This window comes from Gadus macrocephalus, chromosome 23 (assembly GCF_031168955.1).
Source record: "Gadus macrocephalus chromosome 23, ASM3116895v1".
In the NCBI taxonomy this organism is placed as follows: Eukaryota; Metazoa; Chordata; class Actinopteri; order Gadiformes; family Gadidae; genus Gadus; species Gadus macrocephalus.
In genome coordinates this window covers 11,196,075-11,210,552 of record NC_082404.1, presented here as the reverse complement: position 1 = coordinate 11,210,552, position 14,478 = coordinate 11,196,075, and the positions used below count along the sequence as shown (strand labels likewise).

General features: G+C 43.9%; 1 protein-coding gene across 3 annotated transcripts; it reads right to left on the bottom strand.

Moving 5' to 3' along the window:
- Window positions 1-2,781: 2,781 nt before the first annotated feature.
- On the bottom strand, window positions 2,782-14,189 carry LOC132452986 (leukocyte elastase inhibitor-like). Of its 3 annotated transcripts, XM_060045844.1 has the most exons (11): window positions 14,021-14,189; window positions 12,996-13,177; window positions 11,709-11,828; window positions 10,511-10,636; window positions 10,001-10,118; window positions 9,366-9,508; window positions 8,018-8,095; window positions 7,621-7,710; window positions 7,194-7,374; window positions 3,156-5,648; window positions 2,782-2,966 (listed from the first exon to the last, which is right to left on the bottom strand). In XM_060045844.1, exons 1-10 carry the CDS (start codon window positions 14,022-14,024, stop codon window positions 5,422-5,424), a joined length of 1,269 nt encoding a protein of 422 aa, XP_059901827.1. In that variant the 5' UTR covers window positions 14,025-14,189; the 3' UTR covers window positions 2,782-2,966; window positions 3,156-5,421. The 3 variants fall into 3 exon arrangements, with proteins under 3 accessions (XP_059901827.1, XP_059901825.1, XP_059901826.1); XM_060045842.1 differs by lacking the exon at window positions 11,709-11,828 and having other exon boundaries at window positions 10,511-10,651; window positions 14,021-14,175; XM_060045843.1 differs by lacking the exons at window positions 11,709-11,828; window positions 14,021-14,189 and adding an exon at window positions 13,876-13,997 and having other exon boundaries at window positions 10,511-10,651.
- Window positions 14,190-14,478: the final 289 nt, after the last annotated feature.

The window sequence follows — 14,478 nt, the reverse complement described above, 5'->3', positions numbered from 1 at the left end:
AGAGAAGGCTTCACGTTCAGCACGCAGACAGAAGATGCACGCAAGTCAGCGCAACAGCTGCAGATCCAGGAAAAAAGGACTGGTCGTGGACGCGGCGCATCGTCCCACATACTCAATGACGGGAGCCGATTCAAGAACTTTGACAGCACCTTCAAGCCGGAGAGACACATCATGGAGCTGGCAGAAGGGAAGCGCACCGTCGGGTTGGAGCAAGGCAGGGGAGACGCACAGGTATTCCTCATTGACAGCGAGGGGCGCAGGTGTGCAGCCACGTTAAAGGACGCCCCTCTACATCCCTTCATTCCCCCAAGGACTCTTCTCGGTGAAGTGTGCCACCGCTAGTGGTGCCAAGGTAACCTTTGACGAAGGTAAAGATGTTCTTGTGGCGCCGGATGGCACAAGGTTTAATATCCATGTATGTAAGAGAATGTACTACTTACAAACCGAGTGTGATGAAAATGATGTGTGTAATGTCAGCCATGATATCCAGACATGGCATGAGATCATGGGTCATTGTAATTACGAGGACAAATTTAAATTGCAGTACAGTAGGCATGCACATTAAAGGTGCAAAACGTAGGCCTGACAAAGAATGTGATGTGTGCATAGAGGGGAAGTTTACTCAAACGTGAAACAGAGATCCAATTGACAAGGTAAAGACACCACTTGAATTGGTAAACACAGATCTAGCTGGTCCAGTAAACAATGAATCAATAGACGGCTTCAAGTACATGCAGTCTTTCACAGATGTGTGTACAGGGGCAGTGTTTGTTTACTTTCTCAAAGCAAAAAGTAATGCAATTCAGGCCACTGAGAAGTTCCTGGCTGATTGGCCTTATGGCACTGTGACATGCATTCGGTCAGATAACGGGACCGAGTTCACTAACAGAGTTTCAGACACTACTGAGGAAGAACAAAATCAAACACGAGACGTCCTGTCCTTACTCCCCACACCAGAACGGGATAGCTGAGAGGGAAGGGCGTACTCTTTTCGAGATGGCCAGGTGTAAACTCATTGACAGTAACCTACCTAAGAGCCTTTGGCACTATGCCGTTCAGGAAGCAGCCTACACCAGGAATCGGTGCTTTAATAAGTACACAGGCACTACCCCTTATACAGCACTGACAGGGATCTAGCCAAGATGCACAAGTTCGGGTCAGGATGCTACGCCTACCAACAGGACAGAGGTAAACTAGATCCTAGGTGTGAGAGAGGACTCTTTGTAGGGCATGACAAGGGCAGTCCCGCCTTTCTAGATTACTACCCCAATAAAGGGAAAGTGCAAAAGCCCAGGCTGGTAAAGTTTATCACAAAGACAACCTGCGAGAACGGGACTCAGACTCAGGAGTTAGGGCTGGACCCCAAAATAGATGGTGAGGAGAGAGAGACACCACAACCCAGTGTCCTCAGCACAGACATACAGACTGGCGGTCCACAGTCACCAGAGGATGATGGCGAGAAGCACCCTAGGGTGACGCCACAGGCCTCAAGCAGTGGGAAATATCCCACCAGAGAGCATAGACCCCCAGGGTATCTGGGAGATTATACTCAGGGAGATAGTGACCAGGAGGACAGTACACTCACTAGTATAGACTATTGCTACTGAGCAGTTTGTGGTGTGCCGCTGACCTTGAAAGAGGCCATGACATCAACTGAATCAGGAAAGTGGAAAAGAGCAATGGACGAGGAGATTGAGTCCTTAGAGGACAACCAGACCTTTACCCTGACTACATTGCCAGAGGGCAGAAAGACAGTGGGAGGTAGATGGGTATACTCGATTAAGGAGGAAAGTGATGGACATGACCGATACAAGGCCAGGTTTGTGAAGGATATAGTCCGAGGGCAGGGATGGATTATGGCGAGACGTCTGATGGCTGCGTGAAGATGTCACAAGGGAAGTATGTTGGAAAGATCCTGAATCGTTTTGACATGCAGGAGTGTAGAACTAGGGAGACACCATGTGACCAAAAGATAAGACTATTCTGAGGATGCGCCTGAAATGGCTGATGTAAAGAAGTACAGAGATGTTGTCGGCAGTCTCATCTACTTAGCTACCTGTAAAAGACCTGACCTATGCTTTGTGGTAAGCAGACTATCACAGCATTTCGCTAACCCCACAGATGAGCACTTGTTACAGTGAAACATGTTTTGCGCTATCTCAGGGGTACTGTAGACTAACAGCTCTGTTTTAGAAAGAGCAGTGAGGGTCTAGGCCTTCGCACATACAGTGACGCAGACTGGGGGTCAGATGCCAGCGACAGGCGTAGTACAAGTGGTTATTGTGTGAGCATGAGTAAAGACAGCTCATTGGTCTCATGGAAAACCAAGAAGCAGCCCACAGTAGCACTATCCACGTGCGAAGCCGAGTACATGGCTCTAGCTCTAACAATACAGGAGTGTTTCTATTTGGAGCAACTGAAAGGTATAGATACCTATGGGTACATGAAAACTGTTGTTTATGAGGACAACCAGGGTGCTATTGCACTTGTTAGGAACCCTGTGTGCAGGCAGAGATGTAAGCATGTGGACATTAAGTATCACTTCATTAGGTCCACCATAAGAGAAGAGAAGATGACACTTGTGTACTGTCCCACAGATGACATGGTTGCAGATGCTATGACCAAGCCTGTATCCAAACTCAAGCTAATGAAATTTGCAGGGATCATGTTTGGTGTGTTAATGTTTGACATTTGATTGCCATGCTCCGTTTGATTATAAATGTTTGACATTTGACTGCCATGTTATTTTTGATTATAAATGTTGGACATTTGACTGCCATGTTCTTTTTGATTGTTTATTTGAATATGTTAAAGTTGTACAGTATACATGTCATTCATAAGTGGGAGTGTTGATATATGTATGATATATGTATGATTGCATGTAACTGTAGTTACCTGTTCAGAACCAAAAGGAGGCGCTGTTGCGCCATGGCTGTGACCATACAAGGGAATGTCAGACATTTTCCCTCTCTCTGCACTTGGCTCTAGGAGAGCGCGCGTCTGTTCGTGGTTCACAAATGAACTACGCCAGTACGGCTAAAGAGAGAAATGTATTAGAATTATTATTCCGCCGTGAGAGTGTGACTCTGCTAACATAGCAACATGGTTATAATAATTTAAATATAATTAACTTATAAAGCATATAACGAGACAACGAGACGATCTAGTTGCGGGCCGGCAGAGGCTGCATTTTAACCGAATTCGGCCTAACCCTATACATATAATTGTCTAACTCTATATGTCAAATGTATGATGCTGTAGGCCTACGTATAGGCTAGTTTCATATATTATAAATATTTAAATATTGTCACACCTGAACCACATTCCCCATAGAAAAAGTACACTGTGTTACTTGGTGTTAAAACCCTCTTCGTTGATTGGATTGGTGTAAGTGGATTTTCATGGTCAGATACAGATCTTGTTATAACGATAATAGCTACATGGTCTACTACTAATTCATTCAATATTAAACCAATGCATTTCAATCGGGAGATTATTTTCAAAAGGGTGCGCAGGATTCGTCAAAACAACAATATGGTGACCTCTTGCCGTCAATTGTGTTGTTTTCCCCTTAAACTAGGGTCCGCTGGCTAGGAAATAGATGGACACCTTGGAATATCTTTCAATTTTAAGCAGTTTAGACTAGTACGTTTAAACTGCGTAAAATAAGTTATTTTTGTATTGAACTTCGCTGTCTGGTGTCTAGTTACGTCACTCTGAGAGATGCGAATGGACAGCTTTTTTTTTAGTGACACAGCCTATAGGGGCAATTGCTCTGTCGCTAGCTTAGCCACTTTTGAGAGTTTAATACGGTTTTAAACTCAAGAAGTCACGTGACGTCTTAAGCCCCATTGCTGTGTCATATATACTTGTGGTTTAACCTGCAGCTGCGTTTTACCTTGATCTCAATTGCTGTGTCTTCAGAGAAATTCACATTAGACACTAGAGGGCGTATTTTGTGCGTGTTAGTCTAATCTCGACACTGACGTGGTTTTAGAGGAGACTAAACCAGTTTGCAGGATGAAACAAGGCTCCATCATAACCGACACGAAGACACAGAATTAGTATTATGAATTATTATTAATAGGTATGATACATTTACACTTATTACACCAGATAGGCCTTCAGTACAATACAGGCTACGATATAGGAGTTGCTTAAGGTGCCCAACTAAAACTCTACAAAGAACAGATTATTTGTCTGTAAAAAAAATAAATGAACGCACAGAGGATCGTACCATTCAACGAAACATTAAAAGGTCAATGCTTAACTAAAATGGTTAGCAATGACAAGTAATTGAGTAGGTGATTGAGGTAGGTGAGGGCAGATTCCAGACTCAGATTTCCACAGAAAGTAGCCTAGACTATTTCATAATATATGTCAACATTATTAGCGTTTTTATTTATGATAGTTTTATTATATTGAAGTTCACTTTACATTCCCATTAAGTTTTTGTTGGTAATTATAGCACAAAATGCATCCACCATTAAGTTAAGACTGCATCTGCTGGGGTATACTAGAAATCAGAGTACTTCCGGTTTCCAAGCAGTTTAAACCGAGTCAGCTGGGAATCAGCAGATCCTGTACGAGTCGTCACACAGCAATCACGTTCAACCTCGTGCGCAGCTGCGTGTTAAACTCCAAAACCTCAGTTTTAAGGAGTACGGTTTTAAAGCGCAGCAATGCTAACTGACAGAGCAATTGGCCCATAACCTATTAGTAAAACCAAAACACTGCGGTACACAATCGCACACAACAATCCCTTTCTCCTCCATGTCATGGTTCAGTCTACTTCAGATTGATGTGGACGTGGAAGAACCAGAGACCTCAGTGAACCCGACACAGTCGTTTGAGATTCATGATATCATCTGGAGGCGCACACAGCTTTTGGCCGTGATAATATATATTATATGATATAGATATCGATGTATAATATGATATAATTTAGACATAGAACTCCAGGACTCCCACCGGAGCACCCGGAGTGTTCTAGAATATTTACAGAACACGGCCAAAGGCTGTGTGTGCCTCGCCATTGCGATACATCTACTGTAAACAGAGAGCATGGTACCGTGGCCGCAAGCTGCTCTGGGCCCAACCCCCACCCTCCTACTTGACCCGCCTCTCTCCTCCTCATTTGCATTAAAGCTACAGATACCGAAACAGCGTGTTTGGGGAAAGCTCAATCATGTGCGACTGACTAGTAGTGGCCGTAATTCTGCACCACGGCTGAATTTCGGGAACGTCTAATACTGTGTTAGGGGCCCACTAATATCTATATTAAAGCATCCATAAAGAAGCATGCCATGGGACCTTTAAAAGACAAGTGAACACTTAATGAATGTAGACAAGCACTGTGCACATCACATCGGAGGCTCTCACAGACACTTGTCCACCTCCCCCGCCCCCCACCCTCAGCCATCACTCAGGTGAGCTGTAGCGGCCGGCGAACAGGATGCTCTTGCTGGGGTTGTGGCGGATGAAGAAGAGGAAGGGGTGGTCGGCGTCGAATCGGGGGGTTGTAGGGGCGCTACGCTTCTCAACGCGGGCAGCGGTGGCGGCGGCGGCCTCGGTGCCCTCCTCGTTGACCTCCACGAAGGCCTTGTGGACCACCTTAGACAGCACCAGGTCGTTGGCCGAGGACATGCCTATCGGAGAGGAGGAGGTGTTGAGGGGGTGTGGAGCTCTCTAGCACACTTGATACGGGGGCTGTGGGAGTGTTTCACTACCGCTGGCGCTGAACGAGTTTATCATTCACGACTGTGTGCTCAGGCAGTGGAGCCTCGGCAGTGGCAGCCGTTTATTAAATTGTTAGTTTTTTTACACAACTTTAATATAGTTAAATGTGTCTATTGTCAGATTTATTTATAAGTAATTTATTTATATTTATACCACGGTCTGCGGGAATACTCGATTCTGATTGGATGCAGGGTGTGCATTAACTCCTGTTATTCTACTTCAATTAAGAATGCTCGATTCTGATTGGCTGGGAGGGGTGCATTAATCCGGCATATTGCCCGCTGATTTGTCGGTTCTACTTGCTGCTGACTGAGCACAGTAGATCAATACGCCGCTTGCATCGTTTTCTATCACATACATTTCCAAGATGAGGTCCATAGTAAAAATAAACCAAGGAGTGCATGTTTGATCGATCGTCATTAAAGCTGACTTGATACGAATGTAGCAGCTACGTTATTAAACTAGTGATCAGATCCAGCCTTGTGTGGCACTGGTTGCTATAGAAACGAGTTACCTACAGCTGAGCTAACGTTATTCACCGTAGTTCTAAAGGGAACTACTTTTCGAGGGAGATGAACTTAAACAGAGTGTACATTTAATAAGCATGCAATACGAATGCAATACGAATTTATTATGTTGGCCGGCGCGAAGTAGAATAAACGGAATAATCACCTCAAGGCAGGGCAATAAACAGTTTGATATGCCCGGCTCGCGGAAGGTTACCACCCTCGACTTCGTCTCGGGCGGTAAGCCGTCCACGAGCCGGGCATATCAAACTGTTTATTGCCCGGCCTCTCGGTGATTATTCCTTACATATACGGACACCTGGACAAGTAGTTCCGTCAAATTGTCTGTTTACCGTTCTCAATTAATGCGCTAGCTGGCGTATCGTCTCTAAAATAGTAGTAACCATAGCAACGGGAAACAAAACAAAGCTCAGCGGACTATAATACCTCCCGCTACCTCCCGTTCTAAAGTCGTAGCTATGGTCCGTCCTAATTACTGGAGGAGTGAACAACGTTTCCGTTGCATGAGAACCCAACGGGCGTGTAATGGTGGTTCCGGGTATTAGTCGGACCCTCAGGCGTAACCAGGGAAACAAATGTATGTTTTGTGGAAAACTTTATATTCAGATTGTAAAACGCATGAAAATATAAATTAATGGTCTTAATTTGGTCACCGTTGGTAAGTGACCGTGGTATAAGCGGGATAATGCCCTTCGAGGTGTCCATTATCAGGAATTAATGGACTTCGCGGAGGCAACCGTCCTCCGCTTCGCGTCGGACGGTTCACGCCTCCACGTCGTGATAATGACATTGGACACCTCGTCGGGCATTATCCCTTACATATACATACAATGCTTATAGTTTCAAGCAAATTGGATACTCTTGGATACTGTATTTTTAAGATATATAATACAATTGGACCACGCGATCCGGCTGTGAGGTCCCTACCAGAGAAGTCACTGAGGCCCTGGTCGAAGGCGTCCACCATGCCCATGCTGACCAGCAGGTCTTTCATGTCGTAGGTCTGCGTCATCTTGAATCGCGGCAGGCCCACAATGACTTCACCGTGGTACAACCTGTCTAGCCGGGTCCATTCCATGAAGGTCTCGTAGGTCAGCATCGCTTCCAGCTGAAGACAATTGGGGGTGGGGGTTGATTTGACTGTTAGCGTGTGGTGTCTGATTCCATTGCAAGTGAACCACCTGCTTTAGCTCGAATTCACTGACATAAAAAAAGATGATTGGCTCAAAGTTCGAGGGGGAAGGGGAAGGGGGAGTGAGATGTTTTTCTCCGGGTAACGATGACATTACAGTTCACTGCCACTTTAACCCTGGTCGTTCTTTTTACTGCGTGTACCTCTGTGCACTGTTCCTACCTTCTCCAGGCCGGTGGTGCCGTCCTCAATTTCCATAGGCAGGCAGATCAGCATGCTGAGTTCTTTGCCTTCATAGGGCAGCTCCAGGATCTTTACCAACACATTCAGAGTACGGTATTAATCCCAAAGATAACTGTTTGTAGCAATTTCTCAAGATCGAAAAAAAGTAAGATATAAAAATGATTGGATATCATACATTAACATATTTTTTTATTTATTTAAATAAAATGTATGGAATCAGTGCCCAGTATGACATTGTAATTATTCTGAAACAAGAGGATTGCATAAGTTACAGATAAAAAATAATGAGCTTGGTGCACCACAAACCTAGCTAAACAAGTAACACTGAATATTCGGCTGATAACCACTGATAGTTTAAATAGTACAATGGGGTCACCTGGCAATTTGCCTCACGAATGAAGGCAAGAAGGAACCTTGCTTTCTGGTACATCATCTTCACTTTCTTAGTGTCATTCTGAGAGTAAAACAAAAGACAAGCAGGGTTATGCATTCATGATATGTATTTCTTATTTATAATATTAATAATGATATAAGGTAATTGGGAGGTGGCTAGTGCATGAATTTTTATTATGTGCATTCAGCATATGTATTAAAAGAAATGTATGTATTAATGTATAGATACTTATCTATTAAAAGAAAACACATGTTGCCATGCTCATGGATTCTTTCCTCAATGGATTCTAGCTGCTGTTTTAAAAGCCTTGCATCCTCCGAAATTAGAATGAACTACAACAAGTGAAAACAAATGGAAATGTTGGTTTTGTAGAGATTGCAAATGGTCGGGTTGTTGGTCCAAAGAAAAACTGTACAGAAGCAATACGTGTGTACTGTCCTCTGCTAATTTGATCCATAGTATGCTTTCAAGGTAGCCTGCATCCTGCATTGCCATTTAAGGGAGTTTCTGCTCCTCTTTTGATTGCTAAGGTTAGAGGGTTTCATAACTGTATGGCCTACGAAGGCCTTTGGGACTGTAACTGTAACTAAACACAGGTCAAACATATTTGACTTGACTAGTCTTGACATTGTACACGCCGGTCCATGAAATCTAATCTAAGGTTTGGCTTGCCGTATTTCTCTTTCTAATCACAAGGATGATGAACGTTTGTTGGCCTGATTTTAATTTCATCATTCACAAATGTGATGCATCAGCACACTCAAGACATCTTTTTGGGGGTGTGCTCTGTGTTGCAACACGGCCAAGCCCGGTTGAGGTCACACCCGTCTGTCACGCTGCAGCTCCTCTTTGTGTGGAAGTGAGGGTGTGTCCTTCCCATTCATTATGGTGCTCTGTCAGCATATACATGTACTGTATGTGGCAAGACTGGTTCTTACCCACACGATGACCATTTTGAAAATGGCTCTGAAATAAAAGAGACTGATATTTTAACAAAATGTGTCAAGCAAACTGTGTCAAGTTAGACAAAGCAGCAATTGTATGTTTCTTAGATGTATGGAGATAAATTCTCTGTTCACCAAACGTATTTATCCCCCTTTTCACAGACACATGAAGCTTGTTATGCAAGGAAATATAAACTACTCTCAAATGTTCCACATCTCTGACTCAAATCCCAACCGGACACTATAACGTTTCCCAGGCATGGAGGGCTGGCTGTTGCAAGTCATAGCCTGCAATCTGCAACCATTAGGTTTAGTTGTGGTGGGTGTCAGAGCCAAGATGGCAGTGGTGAACTGGCCCACCCTTGGCTCTGGTCTTGCAGCGCTACCTTGTTCAGTTTGAAGGCAGTCTCCATGGTGGCTTCCTCCTTGAACGGCTCGTCCCACTTTCCCTTGAAGTAGATGGCGTTGACCAGCACCAACCTGGTCAGCGAGTCAACCACACCAGGTACCAACAGGTCCTTGATTTTATCTAGGGTGAACAAAGAAAAATAATCAAAAGAAGGAAAGAAAATGTAGCATTTTGGTGGAAACTTCCAATTTAATGTGTAAGGTCGCAATGCGTAAGAATGAACCCCTCCCAGTGAGTATACAGGGACGTTCGGAATGCTAAAACTCAATGACAGGGTTCTGTTCACTCACTGGACTGTGTGATGCAAACTAGCATAGCTCAGCTGGCTGGTGGGTGTGAGTAGGAGGGATTTTTTGAGTGTCAAGAGATTCTTGTAAACCAAGAGAGAGGTATAGGCTGGCCAGAATTTAAATAATTTATTTTATATCATGTATAACATAATAACATTATTGAAACCACTATTGATAACATTGTCAGGGTAGCTTTAAACTACCAACTAGTTGAAATGTAACACATTGCGACTTCAAGATAACACAATAAGAGACACACGTACTACTCGCACACATACACACTGTATGTGTGTTTGTTTGCATATGTGTGTTTGTGTCCCACCTTGTGTCTGTTTCTCCACCCAGGTGTTTATCTCCACCCTGGCCTCCTCTGCCTTGGCTTGGAAGTCCACAGACTGGAGGTCTGCCTGGTAGTACTTCCTGGTTTCATCCAGGAACTCCTGGAAACATTCAACCAACCCCGCACATGTAGCATAACACAATCAATTGCATAATACCTATAAATGGAGGATAAATAGGTCCAGGTCATGTATGGAAAGTCACATGATGAGATGATGGGCCTCTCACATTTTCTTTTTATTGACGTATTCATGCCATCATTCATCAATGATGCCATTAGTGCTGGGCAACAATTAAATATGATCATTTATCGTCTCCGAGTTGTGTTCTGACTTCACATAGGCATAAATATGCAGATGTAAAACCGGTCTTTTTGAGTGTTAATTAATTACGAGTAGAAATGAAGTAAAAATAAAGACAAAATACCTACCATACCTTGAATTACTGTACAAAAAAGAAGAATAGAACTGCAATTCTGAGATTTAATCCTCACCTGAACAAACTGGTAGGTCTTCTCTCCATACAGCCTGTTGGCCAGACTGAGGGAGTACAGCGCGTCTGGCTTGTTCAGCTCGCTCAGCAGTTTGGAGAAGCTGGCGTTGATGTCCTCTTCGCCCTTCTGATGTTGCAGCGCCTACATCGTACAGAGTATGTGTGTGGGGAGGGGAGGGAGGGAGAGAAACACAACGTAAGACCACTGTCTGAGAGAGGAGAGGTTGCGGGAGAGATTGCCGCTTCCCCTGTCCACCAGCAAGATCATGTACAACCGCGTTCCACCACCCGAATGCTCACACAAAACAGATTAGAACGTAGTAAGTAGCAGCAAGAAATGTAATGCTACTGCCATTGACTTTGATAGAGCCCACATAAGCAAGGCAGAGTCAAACATTAGCTAGCCTTAAGGAAAATGACAGAGAGGGAAATATGTATGTGTCAATATATTATTTAGAAGAGGTATGGCATAATAAACATCTTGCTTTGTACATTTCTAAGGCAGGAGCTTAAGTGAGTCTGAAGTCTTCACCAGCTCAATCGGTCTAGCAATAACAACGATTAGCGCTTCCAGTATTTTTCTTACAGAAACCGCAAGAAAGAAACAGTCAAACACAGCATACACACTCAACAAGTCCCGCATTGGGAATGAAGGCATCCCATTAGTAAAGAAGCAGCCATGTCACACAGCATCCCATCGCATCTCTGTCATAACCAGGCCTGCATTAACCTGCCATTGGGCCCTGGGGCTGAGAGGTTTTTTAGGCCCCCTGATGGGGGATCTTACAATGAAGATGTGTAAATTATTTTCCGACATTTTGCCGTTGTCGGGGCATGATAGGCTGATAGGCTCATGATAGGCCTTTGATCTTTTTAAGCCCCAAACAAAAAAATCACATTGTCTTGGGTCTAAGCCGATCGGGAGGCATCATGAGCCAGTATTACAAAACAAACAAACAAAAAAGAAATAAAAACATTTACTGAAGCTCATGATAGGCCCCCTGGTCGTCGTAGGCCCTGGGGCTTCAGCCCAGGTAAGCCCCTGCTTAAGGCGGCCTTGCTCATAACATCCCAGAACATCTCCACTGGCTCTCTGGCCTCTTGACCTGCAGTTCAAAAGACATCAGCCACCTGTTAGTGTAACTTAAGCTAGCTACAACATCCAAAATGGCCCCGTTTGAGGCTTTGGCTCCTGGTACCATCCTCTTGAGCAGAAACGGTGGCAGAAAGGTGGTGGGCGCCCTCTGCTGCATCTGCATCTGTGCCAGTGCTGGAAGAGCCTGCTGCTGGGGTCCCTCTGCCTCGGAGAAGCAGAGCACCTGGGGGGGTTCGGCAGGGACTTGTGGTCACGAGGACGGCTGGGGAGGTCAGCTGTGTGTGTGTGTGTGTGTGTGTGTGTGTGTGTGTGTGTGTGTGTGTGTGTGTGTGTGTGTGTGTGTGTGTGTGTGTGTGTGTGTGTGTGTGTGTGTGTGTGTGTGTGTGTGTGTGGTTGCTCATGAGTATTTGCAAGCACACATGCATGTGAAAAAAAAAGAAAATACCCGTCAATAGGCTGAGGTGTGTTCAACCCTCAATGTTGGTGGACAGGTTAAGGACCTGGGGTCTCATTTATAAAACTGTGCACCTTGGATAATCAGTTTGTAATCACCCAAGTAAAATGTTCTTGAACATAACCCCTTTTTAATGCGTGATTTGTCATGAAAAGCATCAAGAGTAACGGACAACGTTTGTGATGAGGAGTGTGGCTTGGTTTTCCACACTTGGGATTTAATTGACATTTGATTATGTGTTTACAGTGTCACATACAAATATTATGTTATTGACTCGTGTTGGACAGATGGTTTATTCCATGCAGTCGCGCCGTCAGTGGACAGTATGGAGTGACGGGATTAAATATAGAGAATTTTTTTTTATGTTTCTGGAGTAATAACTGAGAAATAACGCAGTTGACTTAAATTACTCTGATTAGGATTTAACGCATGATACGGGTTGAAATTAAATTCATGAAGGGCGATGATAAAACATAATCGTTCTTCTCACTCTACAATTCTTTGGTCTGACTTCAGTTCACCACCACACCATCTGTGTCGCCAATTCTCCTTTACCTCCAAACCATGCGTACGCATGGGTCAGAGTTTGCTTAGGGCTGCGCACATTTTCCCGTCAAGTTGGTTTTTTATAGATCACAACCTTGGCGTGGAAAGTCACGTACGCCAATTTCAGCCCCGTTTTGTGCGTACGCAACGGTTATAAATGAGACCCCTGGGCCGTCGTACTGCGGGTGTAAGGTGGACAGCTGTGGGGGGGTCCAAGGCAGAGGGGGGCCCATCGGAATAAAAAAATAAATAATCATCTTTTGAATTTTCTACCACCCCCTAGTGGCTAGTAGCCGCACACTGCGCTCAGCGGCAAAATGCCGCCAGGCCACGTCCCAGAATTGGGTGCGAGTCGACGGCCCTGTTAAGGGCGCGTGTGTGCGTGTATACCTCTGACATCTGTGTGGAGGTGTTCCCCCGTGCACCCAGCAGCACCATGGCCAAGGCCGAAGAGATGCTGAGAGGAGAGTAGAAGACATTGCCAGACTTGTTTTCCTCCGTGATCCTTTTGAACAACGCCAGGGTAAAGGTGGTGTTGGCCTCGGTCAAAGGGGTTGAGGATGCCATTGTGTCTGATACATAGAAAGAAACGTGAGAGAATAATGAAACATTAACTTTGTTGTATCCATTATGTCCGGAATTCACAAAATGCCCCGTCGGTCAAACATGAAAGAGGAAGAGGAACACAAGAAAAAACTGATTAAAGTGAACAGTGCGAAGTTTTCCTTGATACCATCATTTGAATTGCCCTTGTAACAAACGTACAGCTGACATTACAATTTGCAACATTGTAAACTAAACAAGGTTGCAAACGCGCATCTGACGTGACACTCACGCTTTCAGCATCAATCTCACGCTCACGTAAGTAATGTCATGCAAAATAGCCCATCTTTAAAAAAATAAAATAATAATAAACTTTTTTCCGTCCGTTGATCACTCACTAGACCACAGAATATATAGGAAACATCCTATGTAGGCTAGATCTGTCTATATATCTATTTGGACCGACCGCGCACCTTGACAAAATGTTATTCTATTTTTATTGTTATAACTTTTGCAATTTTTTTGGAGGATTTCATTGTCACTTTGCACATTAAAATACACTTTGAATAAAGAAGTAAAATATATAGGGTTAGGGTTGTCAAAATGTTCGCCGCGCGCGTCCACCGATATTTTGCAGTCTCACTCCAGCCAAAGTCCCAAAGGTGGCAAGCATCAGTAATTGTTTTAAATATATTACTTTAGCATTTCACATGTCAGGAAGTGTTACCTATTCTGATCTAACGTTGTTATTTGTCATGTATTCAAAGTGCGACACACTTACTTTAAACAATCCAAAAAACATAATAAATAAACCAAACTTAAAAAGATTTAAAGCCATGGATTAGTCTTTCAACGGCATATAACTTATTTACCCATCAGTGTATTCCTGTCCTTGACAAGCGACCAGGTAAGAGAAGAGTCTTTATAGATAATGTCGATGGTACTCGGAAACGCCCAAAACCTTTTGCTCAAGCCTAATCAATATTTTGCCAACGCCAAGGAGTAGCCCTACTTCCTGAATTGTCATTGGGTTTCGAGTTCTACGGCAAGCCGATTGGGGAAAATACAGTTATAACCTTACTCAGGTTTACTACACAATGCTTTACACTAAGATTCTCTATGTGTACCAACTGTCTATCCAAATACAATAGGCAGCTGTGCATCGTTTTACTTTTTACCATGTAGTGAGTGATTGCAGCTAATCATGAAGCGAGCAGCAAATGATAAGAGTTGAAAACTCAGAAAACCACTAATACAACTGGACGTCTAATCAGATTACAACAAGTTTAGTTTCTGAGTAGACCTTTATTTAAAAAACATAGAACTCCGC